At 43.6% G+C, this 12,500-nt stretch overlaps 2 protein-coding genes across 5 annotated transcripts in view; both read right to left on the reverse strand.

Moving 5' to 3' along the window:
* The window catches only part of LOC117751334 (TLE family member 5-like), a 7,850-nt gene extending 6,065 nt beyond the window's left edge, over positions 1-1,785 (reverse strand). The window contains exon 1 of the mRNA XM_034563137.1: positions 1,308-1,785. Coding sequence (XP_034419028.1) covers positions 1,308-1,334 — 27 coding nt within the window. The 5' untranslated portion in view covers positions 1,335-1,785. The remainder of the gene's footprint in view (positions 1-1,307) is intronic.
* Positions 1,786-6,845: 5,060 nt separating this feature from the next.
* Positions 6,846-12,500, reverse strand: part of gna11b (guanine nucleotide binding protein (G protein), alpha 11b (Gq class)) — a 22,375-nt gene continuing 16,720 nt past the window's right edge. For 3 of the 4 annotated variants that reach the window (XM_034563333.1, XM_034563332.1, XM_034563334.1), the window contains exons 5-8: positions 11,955-12,083; positions 9,813-9,942; positions 9,014-9,167; positions 6,846-8,225 (exon numbers count right to left, since the gene is read on the reverse strand). In XM_034563333.1, the coding sequence (XP_034419224.1) occupies positions 8,035-8,225; positions 9,014-9,167; positions 9,813-9,942; positions 11,955-12,083 (604 nt within the window). In that variant the 3' untranslated portion in view covers positions 6,846-8,034. The remainder of the gene's footprint in view (positions 8,226-9,013; positions 9,168-9,812; positions 9,943-11,954; positions 12,084-12,500) is intronic. The other variant, XM_034563335.1, reaches the window with a different exon arrangement.

Genomic DNA, 12,500 nt, shown 5'->3' on the forward strand with positions numbered 1-12,500 from the left:
CTGTTTCTTTTCTCAATTTATCATACAAATAACTGAGAATTATTTATATTATTTTTTTTAAATATATTATCAACCAATTTGTCTGTTGCAGCCCTGGAACCGTGGCTTTACAGCTGCTCACCCATAACAACCATAAACAGGTTGAAACTGGTCCAATAATGGTGGTCTTTGTTTCACATCACTCTGAACTGGATTGGATGGGTGTCTTGTGATTTGAACACTTCTTGGAATAAAAATAATAATTGTGAAAGGCATTTGCTAGTATTTTAATTGAATGGTCCAAATGATTACTTGACATTATATATATATATATTTTTTTTTTCACCAGTTATTAATACTGATTTGCATGCTAACGACAGCATGGTCCACAGTAGTTTTGTGTTCCCAGTGGTGCTTTAGTTGAGGCCTTTAGTTGGTGATTCCTCCTTGTTTTTTAAAGTTAATTTTCCATTTAAATCCACTCTAAAAGGATATTTAAGCTCTCTTTTACAGCTGAAAAACAAACTCAGCCTAACAGTTGCAACCCTCGTGATCCTGAATAATTTCACGAAATGCAATCTCTTGTGAACAGTTGCATCTCCCGCACGGCTCCGCTCGGTTTGTTGACAGTAGAAACACTAAACGAAGCTAACCAGCGCGCGGCACCACGCTGCTGACCCCGTGAACTTAGCACGAGACGTTTTTTTGACCATCGGCTGACCGCGTCTGCAGCCCGACGCACGGACCACCACGCGCCGAAAGCCGAGTATTTAACTATAAAAGCGTTAAATCAAAAGAAAAGGGGGGGAACACGTCGCGAGGACGTGCGTAGCAGAGACGTGCGGCATCGTGAGCTTGACAGCTACCCCGGTGTGGCGGTTTAACCCGCGACCGTGTTAACTGGAGGCTTTCAGACGGAACGCGCCCGTTGTTTGTCGTAGCTCAGCTACCACAGCTCGTTGAAAAAAAAATATATATATATAGGAAGAGAACACGCAGCCGCCATTGTTTAATTTGTATACGATACACACACGATGCACGCGCGAGGGTTTGACACGCACGAATAAAATAAACAAAGCGGCCTTCGCGAGGGCAGCTTCGCGTTTTCCCCCTTCCTAATTTTCTTTCCCCCCCCCTCAACAGCTGTCTGTAACCACGACAACAACAGACGGCGTTCGGCCGAGAGTCGCCAGTCAACACGGTCGCCCGTTAAACCGCAACACCCCGCAGCCCAGCACAGCTAGCATCAGCTGTCGGTCGCTAGCTAGCTAGCTAGCCGTTAGCTCGCTTCAGTTTCCTCATGAGAGAAGTTCGACTCCCCAACTTACCGAGTGCCTTGATTGAGGAAACATCATGTCAGCAAGGTGTGTCCCCCCCCTCGTCCTTTGGTTTAATCGATCTCCGGGCCTGCTGGCTAAGCTAACAGCCCCCCCCCCCTTTTAGATATTATTAAATGATCGGAGACGCTTCTCGCACTTTGTCCTCGGTCATCGTTTAAAACCACGTTAGCTGACGTGAAAGCAGCGGGAGCCGAAGATCTTCTTCTGGTCTTCGCGGTGGAGAAAGAAACACTCCGCCGGCTCCGAGGACGGCGCGACCAAAAAATAATAAATAAAAAAAAAAGGGTTTCTTCAAAGGAACATCAGGTTTTTTTTTTTTTTTTTTCTTCGTCGTTTTTCTTTTTTTTGGGGGAATAACGTTAACGTTACACCTCCCCGGGGAAACCCTGGATGTTGACACACGAGCCCCTGACTTTCCTCTGCTTGGAAGAGAAGAGCGGCGTCACCCGGAAAACAAAAGCGAGCGGCGGAGGCGCGCGCGCCCCCTGGCGGCGGCAGAGCGGAACTGGACACTGCGCGTCACGACCAAGCTTTAGGGGGGTGGGGTCACGTGTGCAAATCCCATCTTTTATATTTAATTATTTGTTTTTGCCGTTGAAAAGAGGAGAGACGCGAATGACAAAAATGTTATTCTGAACATTCAACTTTAAAAAAGAAAGAAATATCAGATTTTATTTTATTTTTTTAAAACTCCGCACCTCATAGTGATGTTTTTTTTCTAAACAGAGGAACACAATATTTATTGTGTACTGGGATACAATAATATAATTATTTATCGATTTATATTCATTAATTTATGTTCTGCTCACGTCACCCAGGTATGAGCTTGCATCATTAGACGCTCGTTGGCTTTTATTCTTTTGACATACTCGCACTTCCGGTTCACCTGTCGGTGCTTTGCGTCTGTCTTAAAAAAAAAAAGAAGAGCGATTTGCATTTTTCGTATTTGGTTAAAAGGGAAAAAAAAGGTATTTCGGTACTTAACGATTAAAAGATTAAATAAACTATCAACACGTACGATTCAGTCGATTGAGTTCAGTCATGTGATCACTCGCACACGTGACGTACACAGTTGTGCATCAACTAAGCAGCAGGAAGCATTATTTACTGAGCAATACTGCTGTGTACAAATACTTAAAGTCCTGCATCCAAGATGAGGTTAGAGTATACACAAGTATTACCAGCTAAATGCCCCTTTCAGTTATATATATATATATATATATATATATATATATATAAATTTATCATATTGTTGAAATATTATTACCGTTGCTTTGAGATAAAAGCAAAAACAATTTAATGTTACACTTTATATATATATTGGAAAGTTTTCTCTCGCACTTGTTTTATTGCTTATGTGTGTTGCTGTAAAATCTTAATATGCAAAGTAACCATTGATTCCAACTGTCAGATATATATGTAGTGAAATAAAAAGTGTATTATCATTTGAAATGTCGTGAAGTAAAGTTTAAATATTCAAGTCAAGTAAATGCACCTGAACAAATGTACTGTATAGTAAATGTAACGTTCCACCACTGGGGAGTATTACCTAAATATGTGTCTATGTAATGTCCTGGAGCCCCTTTTTAATTTGAGGTTATGCTGCGCATACATGAGGAATCTATTGTGATCCATCCAATAAGCGACTGCAGAAGAGGCCTGGGCCTCTGCACCCCGAGTGCAGCCTGGAAGGTATACAGGCTACATATAATAGTTCAATTGGGCATCAGCATGCATTTCTGCCTTTATCATACAACCACTAAGAGACATTTTTAAATTCTAAAACATAGCGGTTTTTAGAAGAAAAAAACACAATACTATATATATATATATATAACAATAATAATTATATATATATATAATTATTGTTATATATTATGAATATATATTCACTAATAATTATATATATTCACAATAATAACAGTATATATATTATTATTGTGAATTTCGTGGATCTAAAGTTTCAAATTTAACAAAAAAAATAAATAATGAAAAATAAAATCTATAAATATATTTCTTTTATTCCATTTGAAACTTTAGATCCACGAAATTCACAATAATAAATACTCGCCTTTAAGATTTCCCGTAATAATAATTAAAAAAATAATATATTTCACGATTGCCTTCTACAGCTGTGGATTTTAAAAATAAAATAAAAAGATAAAACCCACTCAACGCACACACCATGAGCAAGTATAGGAACAAATTTATTTCAATTTAAAACAGATACCTTGTCATTATGTTTCTCTCTTAGAAGGCGGCAATGATCATAAGTCATGTTCATGTTTGAATGAGGATCAGGCAACAGTGGTTGAAACAAATACATGAAACACATTAAAAAAAAAAAAAATATGGCAAGAGTTATGTAAATCAATAATCCATAATAACCAACTGATTGAACCCCCTTCGTCGAGGGGCTTCGCTTCAATGAAAACACCAAAGCCCTCACTTCCAACACAAAATAAAACAGCACATGCAATTATAATGACACTTTCTTAAAAAACAGCAGATTATCTTTTTTTTTTTTTTAAATCAATCTTAAATACAGAATAAAGTCTTTGTGTGTACTTAATCATCTATCCGTTTAGTCTCTGGTGTGTGTTATTTAAAAGGGGGGGGGGGGGGGGGGGCATCCTTTGATGATGACCACAACGTTGGCACTTAGAGAGAGTGGGATTGGCACGCTCGTATAATACATAATTTACATTTGTTTACATACAAAATAAACAAGAAGAAGAAGAAGCATTTTATACACCACTACACAATTGACCTTCAGGTTTCATTGGAGTGAGGACAAATAAAGAGTGGTCCTAAATAATAGAGTTCTGTTAATGTTTTTCTTTATCGTACAGGAAACAAACACACAAAAATAAAATTAAAATAAAAAAAAGGGGGGGGAAGAAGATTTAAGTTTTCAATATGCACACCGATGCCCAAGAAGATAAAGTTTGAATCTGCTTATTCTATAAAAAAACGCCCACAGGAAAGGGGAACTCACACAACTACGGTCACCCCCCCAAAAAAGAAAAAGGGGAGGGGGGGGGGGCACGAACGCCATCTTTCATTATTAAAAAAAAAAAAAGGCAATGAAAAGGCAAAAAAAAAGATAAGCGTGAAAAAACCAATCCAGCGTTTCACTTAGTGCCGAGTTTGAAAACACAACATTACTCGTCACCGTTTAAAAAGTGAGCCGCACTCGACACACGGGAACTCTTCAACATACCGATAAATACTGTGGGGGGGGGGGGGGATCCATACTGGGGGGGTCCATACTGGTTCATCACTTAAATACTGGGAGCCTCCTCGTGACGTGGGGGACCAACCCGCTCAAGCTTAGTGTCACTTTCAGCACTTTAAAAAAAAAAAAGGACCACACGTGTTTAAATAAAGATACATTGTAGCCCCTTTAACATAGTGTTCAAACTTATCACCCCTTCTTCTTTTTTTTTTTAAAGAATACCTTTCAGTTTGTTTTTTTAATCGTCTTTTCAGCGGCCTTTTTGTTTCCGTTGGTCAACCGACGTGAACATCGATTTGAGACCCCGTGACATTTAGTTCATCTTAGTGAAAACTCGTCTTAGTTGAACGGGGTCACAAACACAACGTCACCCTAGTGAGTTTAGAGATGTTACATCTGGAAGAGAGAAGAGAGAACACCTTTGGATTGAATGCAATAATCATAAATCGAGGGAGTGAAGAACACCTAAATGTTTGTCGACTGTAAACTCTCTGCGAGTCACTTCTCAGACGGCAAAAACAGAAGAAATAGTCCTCAATAAAGTGTACGAGTTGTAGTTAATGGGTTAAAACATGCAAAGCCACGAGCATGAGGAGGGGGGGGGCACTGAATACTTGTCCTGGTAGCATAGTGTCTCTAGTGAGGCATTAGACGTGAAGGGAGTCCAGAAACATTAAATAAATACATCAAGAGAGCGGCTTATTGTTGTAAACTCTCTCCGCTGGCCTGTACTCGCCCCCCCCCCCCCCCCCCCCCCCCCCTCTCTCCACACCGGTGGTCTGATGCCTGATGCACTGCGATAGCCCTTAAAATGGAGGATGAGAAATAAGTCACCTGTAGAAAAAGGTCAGACCCCCCCGCCCCCCCCCCCCAAAAAAAACCTATATCTGCACTTCACTGGCACTATCAAAAGCAAGCCTTAAAAAACTGGAAATTAAACAACTGAATGTTCGTGTTAAATTACAAATAGCAAGCATGTCAATCATTGATAAAAAAAGTCAAGTCCGTACTGTACATGTTTCTACGTATGCGTCTATAAACCGAGGGGGGAAATACAAGTTTCTCTTCTTTCTTTTTTTTTGTCTTTTTCTTTTTTTTTATATCTTAAATCAAAAACAAAATGTGAGGAAATCCTAAAGAAAAAAGAAAGAAAGAAAACCCCAAAGGGATTATTATCATGGATGGAGTCGTGATGACAAAAGTACAACTTGGAAATGTCTCAATAAGAAATAGAAAGCAGAGATAAAGTCTTTACTATACCAGACATTCAGGTGGTTGGTTGGTTTTTTGAAAAAGTTTTTTTTGTTTTTTTAACAGCAGTTCAGACTCAAGTAGGAGCCGCCATGAGAAAAAAGAAAAGAGGAGCACTTTCAACATGACAGACTCAAAAAAAAAAAAAAAAAGCAAATCAAATCATCAACACCTTCAAACCTGGTCCATAAATTAGATAAATAAAAAAAATAAAAATTAGCATCTTGAATTACTCTTAAAGTCACCTGGTCACCGTACTGTGGAGACGTCTGGCGGCCCGAGGCCGTCGACTCGGAGCAGCAGGGGGGGGGGGGGGGGGGGGGGGGGGGGGGGGGGGGGGGGGTCCCCCGTTGCTGCTAGCCGACTCCCCAACGCCGCTCGAGTGAACAAAAATCCATAATCACAGTATTACTACTACCATAAATCCATTAGGAAAGAACTGTTTGCTAAAACAAAAGTTTTTTTTTTTGGGGGGGGGGGGGGGGGGGGGGGGGTTGATGGTGTACCACAGAGCGTTTTTTTTTTTTGTACAGGAGTGTTTCGTGTATATGTATTTACAAACGAATATACACAAACAACCGTTGCAGACTTCAGAGTGCGTTTTCTGTGAAAGGTTCATAACCCCCCCCCCCCCCCCCCCCCCCCCCCCCCCCCCCCCCCCCCCCCCCCCCCCCCCCCCCCCCCCCCCCCCCCCCCCCCCCCCCCCCCCCCTCCCCACTCAACAGTAAGCAATCTATATATCAACAAAAGTGACTATACAGTAAAAACAAAAACAAAAACAAATTAAAAACAGAAGCACATCCTGACGCGATGACTGCGTCACCGCCAGGAAGGCGTCTGATTGGACGGCTGAGTGACCCCCCCCCCAGGTGTGATATCGCCCAGTGGACTCAATTTCACACCACGGGGGGTTTGTGGGGCGCGTTTTAAATTTACAGCTTTTAATTTTGTTGAATAAGCTACTCTGTGCTCCGATAAACACTGATGACATCATGCCGCCCCCCCTTCCCCCCCCCCCCCCCCCCCCCCCCCTCCACCAATCAGAGCAGAGCCCTCTGAGATCCTCTAGTGTTTTGGGGGTGCATTAGTGGAGCCAGATGCTGTGATGGTCCCCGTGAAGCCACACAGAACACATCTGGAGGAGGGAAGCAATGAGATTAACTTAAAAAGAAAACACACGCAAACATCTTTAAAGATACTTATGTCAAGTAAAAAGTCAGGTTGCTTCTTTTTTTTTTTTTTTGATGTTTAAAAGTTGTAATTTCTTACCAATTCTTACCCTCCCCCCAAAACTTTTAGCCATTATTTGTTAAATAGAAGTAGACGTAGCAACACATTTCTATCATTAAAAAAAAAACATTTTTTCATTTTTTAAAACTCAGCAATTAACATATTTTTTTGATTAGCTATGTCTTGCCTTCTCGTGCTTTTTAAAAACTTAAAAGTGTGTTTATTTATGCATTTACTTCATAATATTTGTTTTGTTGCGATCGTGACGCTCACACTGTACATTCATAGATGCTGGACGGAGACAGAATCCTCAGCCCCGCCCCCCCCCCCTTTTGCGTCCGGGGCGTGAAGCGTCACTTCCTGTCCCGTGAAGCGTCACTTCCTGTCCCGTGAAGCGTCACTTCCTGTCCCGTGAAGCCACCCACTGGTTCCTAGTTGGTGTCAGGGAGGCGCAGCGTTCACTCACCGAGGACACGACAGAGACTACGGAGGGACCGAAGGGGTTTCGATGTCGCCATTCACCAACACGCAGCTCCTCGCTAGTCAACGCTGCCCACGAATACACGCGCACACACACACACACACACACACACACACACACACACACACACACACCAAAGTCCCCTTCAGTCACTGGACAGTCCTCGTGAAAGGTGTGTGAGCAGCTTCAGGAGGAGCGAAACAAGGTGCCGAGCGACGCCTAAAAAAAAGGGGGCGGGGCTATGGTGAAAGCGGAGGGGCGGAGTTTGGGAGGATTTGTGAACGTACTGCAAAAAAAAAAAAAAAAAAGAAAAAAGGAAGGTTTCTGTTAGTGTGCCTGTGTGTGTGTGTGTGTGTGTGAGAGAGAGAGAGAGAGAGCCGGCATGGTGTGCTGTGTAATGCATGTGAAACTTAAGCGCACACTCCCCAAAAGGAGGTGTGCATTTGTGCGATGGGGAGGAGGAGGAGGAGGAGGGGGGGGAGGAGCTGTGCCATCGTCGTTGTACACGGGGCACCTCACACCAGATTGTACTCTTTGAGATTGAGCTGCAGGATGGTGTCTTTGACGGCCGCAAACACAAAGCGGATGTTCTCAGTGTCCGTGGCACAAGTGAAGTGGGAGTAGATGATCTTATCGCTGTCCGGGTTCAAGTCCACGAACATCTTGAGGATGAACTCCCGGGCCGCCTGCGCATCTCTCTGGGGACCTGGAGAGGGATGAGACAAGCGCACGTTGTTTATGACGTCTGTGCGGTTAGTATTCAGACGGGAGGGTTAGCGTAGCACGATGACCGGGTGTCTCCTTCACGAATACCCGGTCGTCTGTGGTCCGCGTTGTTTAGAAAGCTCCACTTTACCACTTTAAAACCTGGGAAGTCGGGTTTCTTGTTCCGCTTCGTAATAAATAGACTCACCGCGCTCACAGACCTCCATAACAACTATAGCGCGTTTTCAATCAGTCACAACGATAGAGGGGCTGCTAGCTTGCTCCATATTTATAAAACAGACACACAATTAATATAAATGTTCTACCTCAACTCCACCAGGTGCCCATAGTACACTAAATATTACACATACTTTGTCACATATATCAGATAACAGGTTGCTGAAGGGTGGAAGCGTCTTCATTATTTCTCTTGCAAAGAAGATGGTTGATTTCAGAGATTTAAATGACACAATAGCGACATCTAAGGAGGCGGCTTCAGACACACACACACACACACACACACACACACACACACACACACACACACACACACACACACACACACACACACACACACACACACACACACACACACACACACACACACACACACACACACACACACACACACACACACACACACACACACACACACACACACACACACACACACACACACACACACACACACACACACACACACACACACACACACACACACACACACACACACACACACACACACACACACACACACACACACACACACACACACACACACACGCTTACCGTCAAACTCTGGGAAATAGTCCACCAAGTGGGAGTAGGAGATCTTCTCCTCGAGCAGGTCCTTCTTGTTGAGGAAGAGGATGACGGAGGAGTTCTGAAACCAGGGGTAGGTGATGATGGTCCTGAACAGAGCTTTACTCTCCTCCATGCGGTTCTGGTGCAGAGGGAAAAGTCACCTGGGTTTAGCTTCACGTCTCGAGATGGACGCACTTCACCACTAGTTACTGTAATACAGCTTGTGTGTGTGTGTGTGTGTGTGTGTGTGTGTGTGTGTGTGTGTGTGCGTGTGTGTATATGTGTGTGTGTGTGTGTGTGTGTGAAGAACATCGGACCTCATTCACCAATATCGTCCCACGGTTTATTCTTCTTCAGACTAAGTCTGAATCGTGACGGTCAGAATTATTGTTCTTATGAATGGGGAATCCTGTGCCAGTTGATCTTAATTAGCATAGTAAAAAGGTTAGCTAGAGACTGCAGGGCGGTGTGCACACGGGAGGTTAAAGTGGAGAGGGTTGAGTGAAGAATGAAGAGTTAGACATGTCAACAGTCCTGAAGAGCTGCACAGCAGATGAATGCTTCACCGTAATGCTTTTCAGTCAAATTATGTTTCATAAAAAACAGAATCAAAGAAAACGCAATAACCAATTATTTTTTGCTAACGCGCGTAATAAAACCCACGGATGGGAAACGCGATGACCGCGCCACCGCCAGGAAGGGCGTCTGATTGGACGGCTGAGGGATTTGAGGAGGAGGTTGGCGAATGAGGCCCGGTGGTCTCGGCACTTTCAGCTCCACCCACCTCGTTGTCGGACTCCACCAGGACCTGGTCGTACTCACTCAGCGCCACCAGGAACATGATGGAGGTGACGTTCTCGAAGCAGTGGATCCACTTCCTCCTCTCTGACCTCTGACCTCCGACATCCACCATCCTGACGGGGAGGAGGACGGCGAAGGATCGAGAAGAACAACACATTAGCACGTCTCTCCTGGAGGCCGAGTTCATGCACACAGTCTGGATATTTTAAAAAAGGAGGTTTTGAATCCATCAAGATGTATTTATTTATTTAATCACATTACACATGCTGCATTATATCCTGCGGATGAAGCAGAATAACTATACAACAGACTCGTTTCAGCACATGACCCAAATAAAGATATCGTCTCATCCAATGAAAGCCAGAACCTGTTTTTACTAGCCTTTATTTTTGAGTGCTGATCATTTGTAATAAAAAAAGGATATATATATATATATATATATATATCTCCATATATACACACCTGATGGATTCAACACCTTAACAAGCGATGTGATCATATTCATGTGTTTTCAGAGCAAACGTGTGCAGATCTCTCTAATAAAAAAGGAACTAAAACACACAAGTGTGCAGTGTTAATGTGCTCGTTGTTCTTGTAAACACGTGAGTCATGCATGCCGCCACAAAGATAAATGCTTCCCTGTTGGGAGACGGATCTAGGATCAGTTTTAAAGACCGACGCCACTCGGTTTTTGGAAATTGTGCAGTCACAATGCCTCGAGCAGAGAGCCACACAAGTATTTGTAATAATCATTCAGACAATGAATGAGAAACTATGGTTTTACAGCTATGGATAAGCTGGAATACAGACTGTCTATCTGGTTGTGCATCTCATCTCAGAAGGAACGACTGTAAATAATTCATAATAATTATTGTAAATAACTGGGATTCTTACAAACCGAGTGGCATTCATGTGGTCATACATGACATCTGATTCTAGATCAGGCTTCACTTCTGTTTGTGGGCGACTGTGAAAGTGGAAGGAATGCATTCATGTCTCTACTAGACAGCGTTCTCAACCTTCCCTGGTGTGTGTGTGTGTGTGTGTGTGTGTGTGTGTGTGTGTGTGTGCGTGTGCGTGAGATAAAAGCACCACACGCAATGAATTTGTGAAGTTTTAAAAACGCACTTTGAAGAGGACAAATGGGGGAAAAGGAGGACCAGATGAGGGACAAAGATGAGATTTGTGGGTGGGGGGGCACAGGAAGATAAGAGGACAGGAGTCAGAGTTGAAACGTGAGATACCGAGGGCACCTCGGACGGTGGACTCCTTCCCACGGTAGAAGGAGGACGCCTCCCATGTGACTACAGGCTGAGAAGTCGAGCGATAAGCACACGTTAGACATACACGACTTCGGCCGTTCATTAACAGCAATCCTAAAGCTGGATCCTCCCTCGGCTTCTCCTCGACAAGGTCACCCCGTCACCCGTCGGGGAGTTTAGGTCCCAGTTTCATTAAGCCTTCATTTGAGACAACCGATTTCAGTTAAAATTTTTTTTAAAAAAGTCAAGCCATTATACAAAAAAAGAAGAAAAAAAAAAGGGCATCGGTACAAATGCAATGCCTAACTCCCTGTGCATGGTTGGACCTCTGGACACACGAGACCAGGTGGGGCGAGCTGCACACATCTAATAGACATTCACAATACAAGGGCGCCCCCTGGTGGTGGCCCAGTCCACTTGTGGGGGGGTCCACAGAGACCCGGAGGCCAATACAGGCCCTGCAGGACCCTGCTGCCCAAAATAACATTCCTACCGCGGAGAGAGGACGACCTCGTTTCTTCTGCCAGCCGGAGAGGAGAGGAGGAGGTGACCCATTTACAAGAGACCGGGCACCAGAATGTAGGACTTTGTGTTCAGGGGGGGGGGTGAAGGTAAAAGAAAGTGTAGGATGTAAAATGGGAATGACTTTAAATGTCTAGGATGGCAGGGGGAGGTGTTAAGGAGTAAGAATGGGATACAGACACAGGTTATAGATTATTCTCATAAAAGTAGGAGGACCAAAATAAAAACACGGGTTTATTTGGCGCTTTTGGACAAAAAAAAACCACAGAGGACGAACGGGTTGATGATGAACAAGGAGCGGTCGAGCACCCCCCAAAAAAAAAAACGGTGCTTCTTTCTACCTGAAAATGATGCTCTGCAAGTCGAATGGGTACTCTATGATTCCCGTCGTGGGGATGCGCACCCTGAGCACATCCTGCTGAGTGGGGAGATAGCTGGAATCTGCAATACGATCCAGATCGGAAAGATAACTACAGGCAGGCCGGTCGAGGGGAAGAAAGAGGAGAGGAGAGATGAAGAGAGAGAGAGAGAGAGAGAGAGAGAGAAAAGAGACAGAAAAACAGTTATATAAAGCGTGACAGGCAATTACCGCAACCCCCTCTTTGCAATTCCAGGAAGTGAGGATCGGTCCTGTGGAGGAAGCTTCACAGAAAGAAAGAAAAATGTCCACGTCTCGGCAACATCAGGGTGTTAGTTAGTGTCACTGCTCGACCAATACAAGACTTTCAAATGTTAACTTTTAGTTTTAAGTCACTCTTTTTTAAAATTTTTATATTCATTTTATTGACAATTTGTCGAGAGGTCGAGTAGTTTTAGTGGATTACGTTGCACACAGTGAGGTGGCGGCAGTGACTAGTAGGAGCCGGGATCGGATGAAGAAGGTTTTC

This window comes from Cyclopterus lumpus, chromosome 22 (genome assembly GCF_009769545.1).
Source record: "Cyclopterus lumpus isolate fCycLum1 chromosome 22, fCycLum1.pri, whole genome shotgun sequence".
Lineage (NCBI taxonomy): Eukaryota > Metazoa > Chordata > Actinopteri > Perciformes > Cyclopteridae > Cyclopterus > Cyclopterus lumpus.